The sequence below is a fragment of the Neomonachus schauinslandi genome, chromosome X (genome assembly GCF_002201575.2).
Source record: "Neomonachus schauinslandi chromosome X, ASM220157v2, whole genome shotgun sequence".
Taxonomy (NCBI): Eukaryota; Metazoa; Chordata; class Mammalia; order Carnivora; family Phocidae; genus Neomonachus; species Neomonachus schauinslandi.
The window spans coordinates 46,090,631-46,110,315 of record NC_058419.1 but is presented as its reverse complement, the minus strand read 5'-3'; the positions used below and the strand labels follow the sequence as shown (position 1 = coordinate 46,110,315).

The following is a 19,685-nucleotide window of genomic DNA, read 5'->3' as shown; positions in this document are numbered from 1 at the left end:
GGGGCAGAAGGAGAAGCAGGCTCCCCACTGAGCAGGGAGCCCGATGTGGGGCTCGATCCCAGGATCCTGGGATCATGACCTGAGCCGAAGGCAGATGCTTAACCGACTGAGCCACCCAGGTGCCCCTTATTATTTATTTTTAACATAAATGTTATTTTGTAATACTTTTAGATTTACAAAACTGTCTAGTTTTAATTAATAATATTCAAAATTTAAAACACTGAATGGCAGGAAAAAATGTAAAAGTTATGTGAAAAGCAGAGATAATATTTGCAAAGTCTATGGAGTTCATATTTGTGATATGTTAGGCAGATGGGTAGGTCCACGATGTCAACAGAAAATTCACGTAAAGGGCAGTATTTGTGCACAGTAAACACTAGCTAATGAAATGTTAGTGAAAATCAGAGATTTTCATATTAATGAAATAGGTAAATTGCAGAATACATGTAACAAGATTACAATTTTGAAGAACATGTGTTCTTTAGTATATTTTATGCAGTTTTATTTATATGTAACTACATCAATCAACTACATACAGAGAAACACACGTGGAGAACATTCACGTGCCTATTTTCAGTGAATATCTCTGGGTCAGGGAGTGAAGGTTAGGTAAACGGGATGTACCAGATAATTTAATTTACACATGTATGTTTTCATCATGTTTAAAATTTTATAATCAGGAAAATTTATTAAGATAAAATTGTAAAGAGCACAAATATGTAACCCAAGTGACAAAATTTATGTACATATACATCGTGTTTCGGAAATGTGTTCACAATATATGGTTTGTTGGGAAAAGAGTAAAATAACGGATTTGACAGTGTATTTGTGAATGTGTATTTCTGTCTCAAACTTCTTCCCTCCAGATAATAATACACTCATATATGCAGCTTTCCCTTCAGCTCAGGCAGGAGACAGATGTCTAGTTTTACGGCTTAGAGGCCACAGAATGTCCTATAGTCACAGAGTTGTTACCGCTGGATGGTAAATTCTAAGAAAACTTGGCTGAGGCCAAATGTAAGTCCCTCCCTTATTTTCTCCTCCCCTTGCAAAGCCTCCTGTCCTGTTTTTCAGTGCTGCAACTTGGATTCTTTTTTTTTTTTTTTAAGATTTTATTTATTTATTTGACAGAGAGAGACACAGCGAGAGAGGGAACGCAAGCAGGGGGAGTGGTAGAGGGAGAAGCAGGCTTCCCACAGAGCAGGGAGCCCGATGTGGGGCTCGATTCCAGGATCCCTGGGATCATGACCTGAGCCGAAGGCAGACGCTTAACGACTGAGCCACCCAGATGCCCCTGCAACTTGGATTCTGACCACCAGGTGGCATCTGTCCCCATTTTTTTTCTCTTTTTAAAAGAACAGGCATTAATTTTTTCTTTTATTATTGGAATATAGTTGCCATACAATGTTATATTAGTTTCAGGCATGCAACATAGTGATTCCACAATTCTATACGTTATGCGTGCTCGCCATGATAAATGTAGTTACTATCCGTCACCATACAGTGTTATCACAATATTATTGACTATATTCCCTAAGTTGCACTTTTCATCCCCATGACTTATTTATTTTATAACTAGAAGTTTGTACCCTTAATCCTCTTCACCTATTTCACCCATCCCTCCAAGGTGTAGTGTGTACACACACACACACACACACACACACAGAGGAATATTACTCAGCCATAAAAAGGCATTTTTAAAGAAGCAAAATGTTATTTTTATTTTTTATTTATTTTTAAAAAGATTTTATTAATTTATTTGTCAGAGAGAAAGAGAGAGAGAGAGTGCATAAGCAGAGGGAGAAGCAGGCTCTCCTCTGAGCAGGGAGCCCAATGCAAGACTCGATCCCAGGAGCCTGGGATCACGACCTGAGCTGAAAGCAGATGCTTAACCGACTGAGCAACCCAGGCATCCCCAAAATGTTATTTTTAAAGTCTCTTATTAAATAGTATATATAGGACAGCACAAATTATGCTTGAAAATGTTTTTTCATATACAAAGACTAAAAGACTATCAATTCGGTTTCATATATACGTTATTCATTGATTTCTCTCTCTCCTTCCCTCTCTTCCTTCCCCCGCTTCTCTCTTTCTCTCTTCATCAAGGTCTGCTAACCTGTCCACATTGTAGAGAGGGCCCTTTGGGGAGAAAGCAGGTGGCTTAAGCCCCAAGTACCAAACCCCTGTAATGGCTCCCCAAATCTTCCACCTGCCTCTTTCCGGGCCACTTTACACACAGATTCCCCAAACAGTTTCTTTGCAGCTGGCTTTGATATTACCACACAAACACCCTCAGAGGCAATCCGCTACCTACCAAGAGAACTGCAAACTCCTTTCCCCAGCTGTAATTCCCCACTTGGTGGATACAGACTACATATATAGCCGTGTCTATCAAGTGGTTTGTGCTCTGAGCAACCTGAACCAAGGGGCGCTCCCTCAAGGGACTCCTGTGTTTCCTGTATGCCTCTTTAACTGGGTGGGGAGCAACTTGCCCAGAGCTTTGCCTTTGCACGTGCATGGTGGCATTACAGACTCAGATCAGCATTTTGAGGGAGGAACGTTTTCCACATATTAAAGATGTAGAAACTTGAGTCCCAGAGAAGGTGAGGACCTGCCTTGTCTTTGGGAAAGATACCGGGGTTACAGAACTAAGACATCCAGTGATAGCTTAGTAGTGACAAAGAACTGTATTATTTTGCTCTGGAACAAAGAGGAGTAAGTATGGTGTTCACCACTATTAAGTGCCTGCTATGTGTAATAGTTTTATTTTTCCTAGAATTTAAGTGATACATGTTCTTTGTAACATTTGGAAAGTACAATAAAAAAGAGAATTGGAATAAACACCCACAATCCTACAACAGGAACAGCCCAACCCTTTCTGGGATTTGCTGACATCTAGTGGTAGAGTCAAGAATATCAAATTGTACCTATAAATGAAGATAGGTCAAGATAGGATGAAAACACTTCAGGTTACATCCAACCTGGGTTCTTATCCTGGCTTCGATATGCATAACTTCCCAATTTTATCACATTGCTCCCCTTTCTGGATGATGAGCTTCTAGGGATCAGGATTTGGCTGTGTTACAGCTGTTTCGAAAGGTGCACATATATCATGAAATGATGCATATATATGAATACCAGTTCATCAACTTTTCTTGATGAGAGGAGGAAAGGGAGATAAAAACCCTTTCCTTGTGGTAAAGAGCCAAAGTACAGAACCAAAATCACTTGGTTTCCAAGGCAGTGATGTATTGAGGAAAAGCACAGGCTTTTTGAATCACAGATGGGAGTGAGGAATACAGCCAAGGGATCTAAAATTTACTTAGGAGAGCTCTATACCAGACAAAAGGAAAATGGAATTCTAAAAAAAAAAAAAAAAAAAAAAAATCAAGCAATCCAAAAGAGGGCAAGAGAAAAGAGAAAAGTAATGTAGTATAGGCAGAACAAATAGAAAATAAATAGTAAGATGGTAGATTTATGCCCAACTATGCCAGTAATTACATCATGGGTAAACAGCTTAAACATTCCAATTAAAAGACAAAACTTGTCCAACTGGATTAAAAAAAAATAACTACATGGTGCTTAAAAAAGATCCACCTTCAATATAAAGCCACTATTCATTTCTTTTTTTTTTTAAGATTATTTATTTATTTATTTGACAGAGAGAGAGAGACAGCGAGAGAAGGAACACAAGCAGGGGGAGCGGCAGGCAGAGGGAGAAGCAGGCCCTCTGCTGAGCAAGGAGCCCAATGCGGGACTCCATCCCAGGACCCTGGGATCAGGACCTGAGCCAAAGGCAGACGCTTAATGACTGAGCCATCCAGGCACCCCGCCACTATCCATTTCTCTACCTCTATACAAATACTGAGAATTATAATTATATTATTATAATAATTATAACCATGAGAGACTCTGGACTCTGGGAAACAAACTGAGGGTTGTGGAAAGGGAGGGGAGTGGGGGGATGGGGTAACCGGGTGATGGGCATTAAGGAGGGCATGTGATGCCACGAACGCTGGGTGTTATATACAACTAATGAATCGTTGACCACTACATCAAAAACTAATGATGTACTATATGTTGGCTAATTGAACTTAATAAAAAAAATTAATTCAGGCAATAAATAAATAAATAAATGGAATCATCGACTATGTGCTATTTTGTGTCTGCCTTCTTTCATTCAATATTACGTTTGTGAGATTCATCCATGTGGCTGCATGCAGTTGCAGTTTGTTCATATTATTGTTGTATAATATTTCATTGTTAAAGTATAATGGGAGATTTTTTAGCAGATCCCTCTCAGTATTGGTAAAATTATAATAAAGACAAAAATGGGTAAGAATATATATTTGAATAGCACAATTAATAATCTTAGCATAATCAACAAATGTAGAATCCTGCACTCTAAAATTGCACAATACACTTTCTTTTTCAGTACAAATGGAACACCTACAAAATTTGGCTATATGAAGGGCATAAAACAAGTCTTGACAAAGGGTGAAGACTGAAATAACACAGACTATGTTCTCTGACCATTGTGAATTTAAGGTGGAAACTAATAAAAAATAAATTGGGAATTGCTATGTGTTTGAGAAATTAAGAAGTACATTTTTAACTAACCTATAAGTCAAAGAAGAAATAAAAATGGAGATTAGAAAATATTTTGAACTAAACCTTAATGAAATGATAACATATTAGAGTTTGTGGGGTGCAAAATCCCAGCAGGGCTTTTCTTGGATTAGAAGTTGACAAGCTGATTTTAAAATTTATATGGAGGGGCGCCTGGGTGGCTCAGTTGGTTAAGCATCTGCCTTCGGCTCAGGTCATGAACTTGGGGTCCTGGATGGACTTCCCCCCAGCCCCTGTGGGGCTCCCTGCTCAGTGGGGAATCTGCTTTTCCCTCTCTCTCTGCCCATCCCCCCACCCGCTCCTGTGCTTTCTCTCTCTAATAAATAAATAAATACAATCTTTACAAGAATTTCTATGGAAAACAAAGGACCTAGAATAGTCAAAACTACTTTGCAAAAGAACAAAAGTGGGGGGCTCACACTACCTGATGTTGAGACTGTATAAAATATAGTCATCAAAAGAGTATGGTTTTGGTGAAAGGATAGACAGTGAAACAGAATAGAGTCCCAAAACATAACCACACAAATGGCCAATTGATTTTCAGCGAAGTTGCCAAGGTAATTTGGTGGAAAAAGAATAGTTATTTCAACAAAGAATGCTGGCACAATTGGGCACCCACGTGGAAAAAAATAAATCTCACTCCTTACACAAAAATCAACCCAAAATGTATCATCTACCTAAATGTAAGGGCTAAAACTATAAAATGTCTAGAAAATATAATAGAAAATCTTTGTAATCTGTGTCAAGCAAATTTTTTTTTATCTTTAAAATACTTTTTATTAAAGTAAAATAAATGCAGAGAAGTGTGAAACTCTTAAGCATACAGCTCAATTAAGTTTCTCAATTTGCAAATACTCATATAATAAGTAGATCAAGACACAGAAGAATAGCAGGATCCCAGAAGCTCTCCTGTGCCCTTCTTAATCTCATCCTGTGTCTCCTTCCCAAAGACAATCACTGCCTAACACCAAAGATAAATTTTCCTCTCCTTATAAAGGAAGACTTTATATACAAATTTTATGTGAATGGAATTATATGATGTATATTCTTTTGGGTCTAGCTTTGACATACTCCTGAAGTATGAGATTCACCCATGTTATTGCATATAGATGCAATTTGTTTTCATTGCTGTAGTCTCTTGAATGAACAGACTATAGTTTATTTATCCATTCTACTGTTGATGGACAGTTGGGTAGCTCCAAGGCTGAGGTTTTCATGGATAATTCTTGTACATGTCTTTTAGTACACAGACATATCCCTTGTTGAATTATAGGGTATGTGTTCAAATTCAGCAGATACTGCCAAAATGTTTCCAATGTGGTCGTACTGATATTTTCTTCAATTTAACCAGTAACAGTTCTGGCTGCTCCACATGCTTACCTACACTTCGTATTCCATGTCTTTTTCTTTGAAATCATGGTATTATCATCTTATTTTGTGGTTTTCTAAAATTATGGAAGTATAATTGACATACAATGTTATAGTAGTTAGAGGTGTACAGTATATTGATTCGGCCATTCTATATATTACTCAATGCTCACCACAGCAAGTGTAGTCACCATACAATATTATTACAATATTATTGACTATATTTCATATGCTGTACTTTTCATTCCCATGACTTATTTATTTTACAGCTGGAAATTTGTACCTCTTAATTCCCCTCATCTATTTCACCCATTCCTCACCTCCCCCACTTTCCCTCTGGCAACCACCAGTTATTCTCTGTATTTAAGAGTTTGTTTTGTTTGTTTGCTTGCTTTGCTTTTTAGATTCCACATATTAGTGAAATCATATGGTATTTGTGTTTCTCTGTCTGATTTATTCCACTTAGCATAATCCCCTCTAGGTCCATCCATGTCGCAAATGGCAAGATTTCATGTTTTTTTTCAATGGCTGAGTAATATTCCACTATACATACCACATTTTCTTTATCCATTCATCTATGGATGGGCACCTGGGTTGCTTCCATATCTTGGCTATTGTAAATAATGCTGCAACAAACATAAGGGTGCATATATCTTCTCAAATTAGTGTTTTCCTTTTCTTTGGGTAAATAGCCAGTAGTGGAATTACTGGATCATATGGTATTTTTATTTTTAATTTTTTGAGGAACCTCCATACGGTTTTCCACAGTGATTGCACCAATTTACATTCCAGCCAACAATGCACAGGATAACCTTTTTTCTACATCCTTGCCAACAAGGATGTCTTTGTTATTTTTTTTAAAGATTTTATTTGTTTATTTGAGAGAAAGAGCATGAGAGAGAGAGAGAGAAAGAGCACAAGCAGGGGGAGGGGCAGAGGGAGAGGCAGACTCCCTGCTGAGCAGGGAGCCCAATGAGGGACTCCATCCCAGGATCCCGGGATCACCTGAGCCAAAGGCAGACTCTTAACTGGCTGAGCCACCCAGGGGCCCCATCTTTGTTATTTTTTATCTTTGATTCCAACTATTCTGACTGGTGTGAGGTGACATCTCATTGTAGGTTTGATTTGCCTTTCTGTGGCGATTAGTAACGTTGAATATCTTTCCATGTGTCTGTTGGGCATCTGGATGTCTTCTTTGGAAAATATCTATTCAGGTTGTCTGTTCATTTTTAAATTGCATTTTTTTTTTTTTTTGGTGTTGAGTTGTGTAAGTTCTTTTTTTTAAAGTAGGCTCCATGTCCAACGTGGGGCTTGAACTCATGACTCTGAGATTGAGAGTTTCATGCTCTACCAACTGAGCCAGCCAGACACCCTGAGTTGTATAAGTTCTGTATATATTTTTGGATATTAACTCTGGATATATCATTTGCAAAATATCTTTTCCCTTTCACTAGGTTACCTTTTTGTTTTGATGATGGTTTCCTTTGTTGTGCAAAAACTTTTTATTTTGGTGTAGTCCCAATAGTTTAATTTTGCTTTTGTTTCCTTTGCCTCAGGAGACATATCCATAAATATGTTGCTAAGGGCGATGTCCAAGAGATTACTACTTATATTTTCTTTTAGGAATTTTATGGTTTTAGATCTTACAGTTAGGTCTTTATTCCATTCTGAGGTGGGTTTTTTTGGTTTATGGTATAAGAAAGTGGTCCAGTCTCATTCTTTGACATGTAGCTGTCCAGTTTTCCCAACACCATTTACTGAAACAAAAACTTTTGATAGGACACAAAAAGTACAAACCATAGCCAATAAATAGGTAAATTGGATTTATCAAAATTAAAACTACTGCTGTTTATAAGATGCTGTTAAGAAAACAAAAAGCCAAACACCAGGTTGGGAAAAAAATATTTGCAAATCAGCATAGCTAATATAATTCTGGACTTGTATCCAGAATATATATATATATATATATATATATATATATATATATAACTCGCACAGTTCAATAATAAGATAACAAACAACTCAACTGAAAAATCTGGGCAAAAGATTAGAATAACCACATCTATTAAAGTGGCTTTAAAAAAAATGACAAGACCAAGTGCAGGTGAAGATTGAAGTAACTGGAACTTTCATATAATTCTGGTGGGAATGTAAAATAGTGCAGACATTTTGGAAAATAGTTTTTTAGAGAGTTAAACATATCCTTACCATATGACCCAACAATCCCACTCTTAAGTATTTACCCAAGAGGTAAAAACATAACTTCACACAAAGACTTGTATGAAAATATTTATAGCAGTTTCATTGGTAAATGGCTCAACCTGGAAACAACCCAAATAAACTGGCAAATGGATAAACAAATCGTGGTACATACATACAGTGGAATACTGTTCAGCAAGAGAATGGATCGGGTTATTAATACAAACAAGAACATGGACAAGCTCAAAAGCACTATGTTAAATGGAACTCAGACACTAAAATTCTGATTCCATTTATATGGCATTCTGAAAAAAGCAAAACTAGAGGTAAAGAAATCAGATAAGTGGTTTCCAGAGGCTGAGGTTGGGGATAGAAGACTGATTATAAAGGGTACAAAGGAACTTTTTTGGGATGATGAAAATATTCCATATCTTGATTGTGGTGGTAGTTACATGAATGCATACATTTGTCAAAACTCACAAAAATTTACCTATAAAAAAGTGAATTTTACTGTGTGTAAATTTTATTGCAATAAACCTGACCGAAACAAACAAGCAAACAAACAAACCTGTGAAATTAAGAAAGGTTAGAAATAAACCATCAAAGCATCTACTTCAAGAAGCTAGGGAAAAAACCCAATCAAACAAACTGGGTTAAGCTGGTGATGACATAATTCCTCTTTTGTAAAGTTATACTTTCCCCCTCATGACAACCATCTGATGATTTGAACATCTATAGATGATCCTTGCCTGAATCAATTATTTCATTGGGGATCACACAGTGACAATTTTTGAATTCTATCATTCTTCTCTGCTTATTTGCTAACATTCTTCTAATCTATAAGGAAGTGTTTTCCCTCATTGACAGGGCAATTTTGTTACTTGAAATATGGTTCCTGCTAGAGAGGTAGGTAAATGCCCAGTTCTTTTCCTTTAATGAAACGGATTGCTCCCAAGGCTTCTCTGCCTTGGTTCTGCTCAGTTTTAGTTCTGTTCAGTCTAATAGTTTTAGAAAATATAAGAAATTTTGTTCCAGTTCAAACTGTTGCTTTGAGTGTCATTTAAAGAAGAATTAGCTTGATTGCATAGTGCTAAATTTATAAATTAATTTGAAGAAAAACATAGTACAGAAAAGTATGTATAAGATGACTTTTGTGTTTAACCTACATATTTTCATATAGATCTAAATATATATGGGAATTAAATATATGGTAAATGTTGTACTTCAGATCAATGGAAGATGACAAATACCATATGATTTCATTTATATGTGGAATCTAAATTAACAAAACAAATGAATAAACAAGCAAAGGCAAAGCAAAAACAGACCCATAAATACAGAGAACAAACTGATGTGTTGCCAGGTGGGAGGGGTGGGGGGATGGGCAAAGTGGGTGAAGGGTGTAGAATATACAGGCTTCCAGTTATGGAATGAATAAGTCACAGGGATGAAAGGTACAGCATAGGGAATATAGTCACTGATATTCTAACAGTGCTGTGTGGCAACAGATGGTAGCTACACGTGTGTTGAGCATAGCATAATACACAGACTTGTTGAATCACTATGTTTTACATCTGAAACTAATGTAACACCGTGTGTAGACTATACTTCAATGAAAATATCAGTGGGAGAAAGGATAAACTCTTCAATACATACTTTTGGGAAGCTGGATATCTATTTGGAAAAAAATGACATCAGAGACTATTGTCACTTATTAAATTCTACATTGATTTTTAAAATTTAAAACAGTATCATAACAATATATGAGAGTATTTTTCATAAGCTTCAATGGGGGAAGAAAAAAATCCATAAATGAAAGATGCATTTGATTACATCAAAAGTGAGAAATTTCCGTATGTGGAAACACAAGATAATATCAGAACAAGCTACAGACTGGAAGAAAATATTTACAATGTACAAAACAGAGAAACAGGTGCTATCCACACTAAATGCAGCTCTTCTGCAAAAACAATAACATAAAGATAATACAACAGGAAAATATGAAAAAGATGTGAGCAGGCAATTTGTGGGACTACAAATGGCCAATAAACATGTGAATAGATGTGTGATCTCACCACTTAATAGAAAAAATGTAATCTACAACACTGGTATACCACTTCTCAGTTTTCTGATTGGCAAAATTTTCAAAAATAATTTTTGTAACATTGTTTGTTATTGTTAAAAATTAAAGAAAAGCTAAATGTCTATCAGTAAAGGAATGGCTAGATAAACCTTCCTATAGTCACACTATGGAATACAATATAAGAGTTACTGACATGGAAAGAGCTCCAAGATACGTTGATGAGTGAAAACTATCAAGTTGTGAAACGTATGTGCAATATGATGTCCCCTAACAATATTTCCATAGGTACATATACGTATATGAAATTCACAGAAAAAGGTTTGGTATGTTATACCCAAACTAATAAAACGACTCTTTCTGGGGAGGAAATTGGGATGTATTGAAACATAATTTACATGCAGTATATCACACATATCTTAAATGTTCAGTTTGAAGAGTTTTAACAATTGCATATAACCACGCAAACACCACACAAAATAAGATACAGAACATTTCCATCATTCCAGAAAAGGTCCCTTATATGTCTTTCCAGTTGATTCTCCTCTATTCCCCAGACAACTACTTGCCGATTTTTATCACCAAGGATTGTTTTTGTTCTCATATTTCATTTAAATAGAATCCTATAATACTCATTTGTGTCTGACTTCTTTCATTCAGCATACCGCTTTTGAGATTTACTCATGTTTTTGCATGTATCAGTATTTTATTACTTGTTGCTGAGTAGTATTTTATTGTATGTATGTACAACAATTTGTTTATCTTTTCTCCTTCTGTTAGAAGCAGAGTATCTGATTCTAACAGAGTGTGGGAGTGCCCATTTCCCCACAAACCAATCAACAATATTATCAAAATTATCTATATATATTTTTAATTTTTATTTTTTTAAAGATTTTATTTATTTATTTGACAGAGAGAGACACAGCAAGAGAGGGAACACAAGCAGGGGGAGTGGGAGAGGGATAAGCAGGCTTCCCGCAGAGCAGGGAGCCCGACGCGGGGCTCGATCCCAGGACCCTGAGATCATGACCTGAGCCGAAGGCAGACGCTTAACCAACTGAGCCACCCAGGCGCCCCTATATATATATATATATATATATATATTTAAAGATTTAATTATTTATTTGAGAGAGAGAGAGAACGCGCGTGTGGGTTGGGGCAGAAGGAGAGGGAGAGGGAGAGAATCTCAAGCAAACATTCTGACATCATGACCTGAACCTAAACTAAGGGTCAGATACTCAACCAGCTGAGCCACCCAGGCATCCCTCACATTTCTGTATTCTGATAAACTCCTAGCTGAAACAAGATAAGACATAGTTGTTTGGATTTGCCTTTCTTTGAAGTTGAGCACCTTTTCATATATCTATCAGTCATTTGTATTTCACTTCTGTGAACAAATCCATTCAGGTCTTTGGCACATTTTTCTATTGAGTTATCATTTTACTAGTGATTTGTAAGTTTTTAGATTATTACAAATTAGTCACCTGTCATCCTATGCTTATGGGTTTTGTATTTTACTTTCCTAAAGTTTTAAATGTTTATGTAATCGATTTCTGAATCTTTCCCTTCGATGGAGAATATAAGTTGGTCACGGGAGATGGAGTTCTGAAAAGTCATTACATTAGTAAGGTTCTTTGGCACTCTGGGCGCCCTGGCTCCCTTCCTAGAGGGGCCTCCCCCACACAGGGGCCCCTCACAGGGGGAGCTTCCTGCTAGAGTGTCAGATTTCAGCATTCAAAGAAAGAGGCTGCCTGAAAGGTCTATATTTAGAGTATGACTCCCTGGCAGGGACAGCTGAATATCTGGGAACTAATTTCTGCATACTTTGTCCCTGAGTTCTGGGATTATTCTGAGGGGCTTCTACGGGTGGTGCAGTGAACTTGTAACAGAAGGCAGGGAGTAAAAAGGCCTCTTTCAGCTGGTGGTGACTGCTTGGCATCCTGTAAACTATGCTCTTCGTGAGGGAAAAATGACACCGATTTCAGGGGTGTTGCAGTGATTCACAGTCACCCACAGACCCTCACCACTGTCTCCACTGGAAGATGCTGAGCACTAGGGGCTACTGGGGTGACAGACATATAGTACATGAACAACAGATCCCGGAGATAATCTCACCAGTGTCACGATTAAATGAAAATTCCACCCGCTAAGCCTCATTTCCATCAGTGGGAGAGCAGTTGGTCCTGTCCAGCATGTGATGAGACCGATTTGATCACACGCTTATGTAAAATCCAAATAAAGTCCCTTGAATGGAAAGCAGGTTAATCTGGGAAGTCACCAGTTTTCAGGCACTGGGTTCATCAGGAGTTGGGTCTTCATTCAATCATCCAGGGGTCATCTGTGAGGAAGTTCTCAGACACCTGACACAAGATCATAATAAGTTCAGCCAGAACTTGAAAAGGTTGTAAATCGCTTGTGGGAAATTGCCAATTTTAGAAACCTGAATGTCTTTCCGCAGATTAATTTACAGATCACATTGAAAACGGCCTGGTTTTGTTTAGAAAAATTTTGTACATACAATGTCAATAATTACGAGTATGTGTTGAAAACTGAAATCGTTAATAGCAACTAATGTGGCACAAAATAATGTGAACAAATGAGTCTTTTGCTATTTTTACGACCTAATTTTTAAATGTCGCGTGAAAATGGCTTGCCTGCATTTCCCAATGACAAAAACAATGAATGCGATGTTAAAGGGTGGGGGGGGGAAGAACATTAAAAAAAGAAAGTTAAGCATCTACGCGCACTCTCTGCTTCCTTTCCGGACACCCCTTCCCTAGCCCATTTTGGTGCAGCAACGCACCTGATGGGGAGTGTTAGTCTTAGAGCCTAAGACAGAAAGAGAGGATTCCTCTAAGAAGAGAAAAGGCCAGAGCCAAGGCCTGCGGGAGGGTGATACGCAGACCCTCCCCAGTAACCAGAGAAGGGCAAACCCCAACCGCAAAGAAGTGAGGCCACTCGCTAGTCGGCCCTCAGATTGGAGAGGACATAGCTGAGTGACCAGGCGGTGCGCTCGGGGGCTCGGGTCACAGACCGGTGGAGGGGAAGTTGGGGTGGGCGGAGGTGGGGGGCAGGGTCCCGTAGAACTCCCCGCAGGCCGGAGGGTGGGGTGGGAGGGGAGAGAGAGCGTTGGTGACGCGGGGCCCTCACGTGACCTGGAGCTGCAGAGCGACGCAGCCTTCGGTGCAGTCGTCACTCCCGTCTGGGTACCGGCTCCCCGCGGTCCGGCGCCTGGCGGGCTGGCATCGGGCCCGAGGAAAGCGGAGCAAGTGAGGGCTCCCGGCCCGCGCGCCGAGGCCAGGTAGGCAGCTGTCGGCCTACCCCGGAGGCCGGTAGCCGGTTCGGGGCTGGGGGACAAAGCGGGCTTAAGTTCCAGGAGCCTTCGCTGTGATTCTCCCGAGTCCCCTCCCCCTGCTTCCGTCCGTGCTGGGGAACCTTGGGCTCTGACAGCGGATGGTTGGGGGTGGAGGGGAGTGGCTCTAGAGGGAAATGCAGAGATTGAGATGTCCCATCCTCTCTGACCCTAATCGCCGACCGCACACGTCCGCCCAGCTTCCTGCTCATTTCAGGGGAGGGGACATGCCACCGTGGCGTTTACAGAGAAAATGGTGGGCCTTGGTGACTAGACGGTGGAGTTGGTAGGGGTGGCGTCTGGGAATGCGGGGAGGGACGTTTGATAACCGGGATCCTGAATCCCGAAAGGTGAGTACTGAGATCTGTGTCCTGGGTGTTGGCCCAAGCACTCAGTGCCTTTACTCTCTCCTGTCTGATGGACAGTAGTTCCGTGTGGCACTTTTGTGGCGAGGCAAGGGAAGAAGGAGAGAAGAAAACTGCACAGGATCTGTGGAGGTTAGTGTGAGCACGGCCCGGCCTCTGAATAGTTGAAGTTCTGTGGGAATTCTCTAGGACAGGAACTTAGGCGCTGCTGTTGGGATGTGGGGTGGGGCTACCTAGGGGACTTTCCCTAAACTGCGTTTACTTACTAAGCTTAGGGTTTTTTTTTTTTTTTTAAGATTTTATTTATTTATCTGACAGAGGGATAGAGAGAGAGAACAAGTACGCAGAGAGGCAGGCAGAGGGGGAGGGAGAAGCAGGCTTCCTGCCGAGCAGGGAGCCCGATGCGGGGCTCGATCCCAGGACCCTGGGATCATGACCCGAGCCGAAGGCAGCCGCCCAACCGACTGAGCCACCCAGGTGCCCCAAGCTTAGGGTTTTTAACTTAAATTGTATGTTGAAGACCAGCCAAGACAGCGAACTTTTCCATGGATGCTTTCATTTGCACTTCAGATAATATTAAGAAAATACAAATCGTTGTATCAAAGAACATTATTTGTTTTTTGAGATAGCCTTTGCCAGGAGGGATAGTGATTTTGCAGAAGAAAAACCCTGCCCTCACTCCTTGTCTCTTCTGCTGGAGACTCCTAGAGATGGGTTTAAGGGGAAGTAGATGGCAGTAGGCTATGTTTGATTCTAGAGTAGGGGATGGGGCCCTCCATCTCTCTCTCCGTTTTCCAGTTTTCCAGATTCCCCCGCCTGTCTGAGCACCTTGGTGAAGGAAATGATGGACTTTTGGGAGAAACCTTAGAATCCTACAGGTGGTTTTAAAATAATTTGCCCCTGTCTCTCCCCTTTTATTTCTCCTGCCTCCCTTTTACACGCTGCCCATTTCAGTGCCGGGGAAGCCCCAGGTTCTGCTAGCCAGAGAATGTGTCTCTAGATCTAGTAAGGCAGGTACTGGGACCCCTGTTTTAGATGGTGGGATGTCACAAGCTCTCAACAGTTACCCTCCCCTTTTTCTCTGTTTTTTCCTAGGTCTTCCCATAGGCCTACAGTAGGGTTGGAAGCCAGGGAAAGGGGGAGACTGGCCTGGAACCATGAAGGTTGGTGTGAAGGTGGGCAGTGCCTGGGGATAAAAAGAGGGTGAGCACAGAAGGTGGCTGAGACTTGAGAGGGTCTCAGGGGAGGGTACTTCTGCCTCTCCTACACCTGCCCGATTTCCACAGTGTTGCTACATCCCCTGCTGAGGCAGGTACTGGGATCCGGGATCGGGGCGCTTGTCTGTTCTGTGAGGACTTGGTGTCTATTACCTCCTGTTTGTTTGCTTGTCCATAGATCGGCCTGCAGGTCTGCTGTAGGGCTTGAGATTACTGGAAGCAAAGAAACAAGGAGGAAATTGCCCCTGATCAGTATAGCCTGGTAAGAGGATGGGAACTGCCTGGGTAGACCTCTAGGGTGGGTTGGTGGAGATCAAAGTGCATACTGTGTGGTCAGTGTCCAGTCTGGGGTATCCTCAGCCTCTCCCTTTCCCAGCCACCTTTCCCACCATCCCTGTCACGCTCTCGCCTTTATTTTGGTACAGAGAGTGGGGTGAACTGAGGGAGATAGAAAGGTAGTTTGATAATATGCCTGTCACATCAAGAACAAAATCTCCAGTCCCATCTGTCCCTCCGTCTGTCTGTCTGTCTGTCTCTAGGTCCACAGATCTCATGAGTTAATAGATCTACTTTAGGGTATATCACCAATCAAGAGAAGGAAAGAGGAGGGAACTGCCTTGATCATTACAGGTTGGTATGAGGGTGGGGACCTTTGGGAGTGATGAAAAGAGTAGGTCCAGTAAAAATCAAGGTCTGAGGGCTTCTCAGTCTCTCCCATTCATAGTCAGTCCCCCCCCAACCATCTTTTCCATTATTCATTTGGTGTAAGGAAATGTGTATGGATGTACCTTAGGGGAAAGTTGTTGGGCACTGGGGAAAATGGGAGGGGAGAAAATAAAAGGGATGGAGAGAGAGTTGGCTCATCATCCTCTTCTCCCACCACGCACATCATTTCTACACTTTCCTGTCCTTCGTGTATCTATCTGTATGAGGCACAAAATTAGAAGAGAAATTTTAGTCCATTTCCTTCCTCCACTTCTAGGTCCACCTCCAGTGGCAGCTGTAGTGGCCTTTAAGTGGCTGAAGACCAGCGCCTTCACAGGCCTACACCCAGACCTACTACCCTCTTTCCCCATCCTGATTGAGCCCCCTGTACCTTGTTCGTGCCTTCAGTAGGGGTGATTACATGGGTCGCGTTCAGGAAGTGGGCTGGGTGACTGCAGGACTGGTGGTTTGGGCTGGTACCTGCTACTACCTTTACAGATTAACCAAGGGAAGAGCGCAGAGTGTGAGGACACTTGCCAAAAATGGGTCCAGAGTCAAGATGGAGACTGTGCTTGGGGTACAGAACCAGACCTTGGCCACGGGTGAAGCCATGGCTGGGACAGAGACTGAGACTAGACCCCAGGCCACGTCTGGAGCAGAAGCTGAAGCAGGAGGTAGGGCTGGGGCTGAAGTAGAGATTACCACCACTGCTAAAGCCAGACCCAAAGCCAACTCTCAGGCCATGACAATGGCTGAGGCAGAGGCAGCGATACAATCTGAGGCCAAAACAGTGGCCAGAACAGTGGGCACGACAGAGGTGGTGACTCTGACTGAGGCCCAGGTCAAAGCTGGGGAAGTGGCTATGAAAGAGGCTGTGACCCAAACTGACTCTGAGGCTGGGAGAGTAGTCAAGAAAGAGGCTGTGACCCAGACCAAGGTTAAAATTTGGGCACTGGCTGCCAGGGCAGAGACCAAGAAAGAAGTAATGACCCAGAACAAAGTGGAGGCTCGTATACTGGCTGAAAAAGAGATGAAAAGAATAATGGTGACACAGAGCGAGGCCTTAGGAGTGATCAGGGAAGTGACCAAGATCAGTGCCATGAGTAAGACTGGAATTGTGGCTGAGACCAAGGCAAGAGCCCTGGAAGAGATTGTGAGTGTGGCCAAGACTCAGTCTGAGGCCAGGCCTGGTAACACAGTTGATGCTAAGGGAAATCCTAATACCGTGTCCAGGGCAGAAGTTGGAGTGGACATGAGGTCTTGTGCACCATCTCAGGCTGTGACCAAGGTCCAGGTCGACACCATGCCTGGTGCTGGGGTTGAGGTCAAGGGGAATCGCAAAACCATGTCTCGGGCAGAGTCTAGGGCAGACGTGAGGGCTCCTGCCCAGCCTCAGATTATAGCCAAGACCCAGGCTGAGGCTATGCTTGGGGCAAAGGTTGATGCTGGGGGTATTACAAATGCCATGTGTAAGGTAGGGGCAGGGGCAGACATGAGAGTTTCTACACAACCTCAGACTGTGGCCAAGAAACAGGCCGAGACAATGTTTGGTGCCGGGGTTGATGACAGGGGAAATGCTGATGTCACATCTAAGGCAGTGGCTGGAGCTGACATGAAGGTTGCTGCTCAACTTCAAGCTGCAGCCGGTGTTCAGGCTGAGGCTATGCCTGATGTCAGGGTTAAAGGAAGAGGTAACTCCAGTGCGATGTCTAAAACAGGGGCAAGGGCAAACTTGAGGGCCAATTCCCAGGCTGAGGCCTTGCCTGATGCCAGGGTTAAGACCAGAGACAATCCCAATGCCAAGTCTAAGATGGGGGCTGGGACAGATATGGAGCTCTATATGCAGCCTCAGCCTGTGGCCAATGTCCAGGTTGATGCCTTGCCTGATGGCAGGATTAAGGCTAAAGGCAATGCCAACACGTTATCTAAAGAAGGGGCTGGGACAGACACAAAGGCACAGTCTCAGGCTTCCACCAAGAGCCAGGTTGAGACCTTACCTGGTACTAGAGGTAAGACTAGGGGAAAAGGCAAAAGTAAGCATAAAGCAGGAGTTGGGATAGAAATGAAAACCTGCGCGCAGCCTCAGGTTGGAGCCAAGACCCAAGCTGATGCTTTTCCCGATTCCAGGGTTGATGGCAGGGGTGATCCTAATGCCATTTCTAGGTCAGGGGCTAAGGCGGAACTGAGGGCCTGTGGTCAGCTCCAGACTGAGGCCAGTTCCCAGGGTGAGGGCTTGCCTGGTACTAAGAATAAGGTCAGAGGCAATCCCAGTGCTGTGTCTAAGGCAGGGACTGGGCCAGATACACTGGGCTCTGCCCAGCTCCAGGCTGTGGCCAATTCCCAGGGTGAAGCCTTGTCTGGTAATAAGAGCAAGGTCAGGGGCAATCCCAATGTTGTGTCTAAGGCAGGGATTGGGCCAGATACTATGTGTTCTGCCCAGGGTGAAACAGATACAACAGGCTCTGCCCAGCCCCAGGCTGTGGCCAGTTCCCAGGGTGAAGCCTTGCCTGGTACTAAGAACAGAGTCAGGGACAATTCCAATGCTGTGTCTAAGACAGGGGCTGGGCCAGGTACAATAGGTTCTGCTCAGCCTGAGGCTGTGTCTAATTCCCAAGGTGAAACCTTGCCTGGTACTAAGAATAAGGTCAGAGGCAAGTCCAGTGCTTTGTCTAAGGCAGGGGCTGGGCCGGATACAGTGGGCTCTGCCCAGCTCCAGACTGCGGCCAATGCCCAGGATGAAGCCTTGTCTGGTACCAAGAATAAAGTCAGGACCAATCCCAGTGCCGTGCCTAAGGCAGATGCCAGACCAGATTCAGTGGGCTCTGCCCAGCCTCAAACAGATATAACAGGTGCTGCCCAGCCCATGGCTGTGGCCAATTCCCGGAGTGAGGCCTTGCCCAGTATCAAGAATAAGGGTAAGGGCAATCCCAGTGCTTTGTCTAAAGCAGGGACTGGGCCAGATATAGTAGGTTCTGCCCAGCCTCAGGTTGTGCCCAATTCCCAGGGTGAAGTCTTGTCTGGTACTAAGAACAAGGTCAGGGGCAATCCCAGTGCCATGTCTAAGGCAGAGGCCAGGGCAGATGCAATGGGCTCTGCCCAGCCTCAAACGGACACAACAGGCTCTGCCCAGCCCCTGGCTGTGGCCAGTTCCCAGGGTGAAGCCTTGCCTAGTATGAAGAATAAAGTTAGGGGTAAGTCCAATGCTGTGTCTAAGATAGGGGTTGGGCTAGATACAGTGAACTCTGCCCAGCCTCAGGTCGTGGCCAGTTCCCAAGGTGAAGTCTTGCCTGGGACTAAGAAGAAGATCAGGGGCAATCCCAGTGCTGTGTCTAAGGCAGAGGCCAGAGCAGACACAATGGGCTCTGCCCAGCCTCAAACAGACACAACAGGCTCTGCCCAGCCCCTGGCTGTGGCCAATTCCCAAGGTGAAACCTTGCCTAGTATCAAGAATAAGGTTAGGGGCAAGTCCAGTGCTATGTCTAATAAGACAGGGGCTGGGCTAGATACAGTGGGCTCTGCCCAGCCCCAGGCTGTAGCCAATTCCCAGGGTGAAGTCTTGTCTGGTACTAAGAACAAGGTCAGGGGCAATCCCAGTGCTGTGTCTGAGGCAGAGGCCAGGGCAGATGCAATGGGCTCTGCCCAGCCTCAAACGGACACAACAGGCTCTGCCCAGCCCCTGGCTGTGGCCAGTTCCCAGGGTGAAGCCTTGCCTGGTATCAAGAATAAGGTTGGGGGCAAGTCCAATGCTGTGTCTAAGATAGGGGCTGGGC

The 19,685-nt window shown here is 42.9% G+C and overlaps 1 protein-coding gene, 1 long non-coding RNA gene and 1 other non-coding gene across 3 annotated transcripts in view; 2 read left to right on the top strand and 1 right to left on the bottom strand.

Moving 5' to 3' along the window:
- Positions 1-7,293: 7,293 nt before the first annotated feature.
- TRNAE-CUC lies at positions 7,294-7,366 on the bottom strand. Its single transcript has one exon. It is a non-coding gene; the product is annotated as a tRNA-Glu (tRNA).
- Positions 7,367-14,093: 6,727 nt separating this feature from the next.
- Positions 14,094-15,777, top strand: LOC110586037. Its single transcript, XR_002480669.1, has 4 exons — positions 14,094-14,125; positions 15,089-15,156; positions 15,389-15,472; positions 15,750-15,777. It is a non-coding gene; the product is annotated as an uncharacterized LOC110586037 (long non-coding RNA).
- A 489-nt stretch (positions 15,778-16,266) lies between these two features.
- ARMCX4 (armadillo repeat containing X-linked 4) overlaps positions 16,267-19,685 on the top strand; it is an 8,704-nt gene continuing 5,285 nt past the window's right edge. Inside the window, exon 1 of the mRNA XM_044911595.1 lies at positions 16,267-19,513. Within this exon, the coding sequence (XP_044767530.1) occupies positions 16,337-19,513 (3,177 nt within the window). The 5' untranslated portion in view covers positions 16,267-16,336. The remainder of the gene's footprint in view (positions 19,514-19,685) is intronic.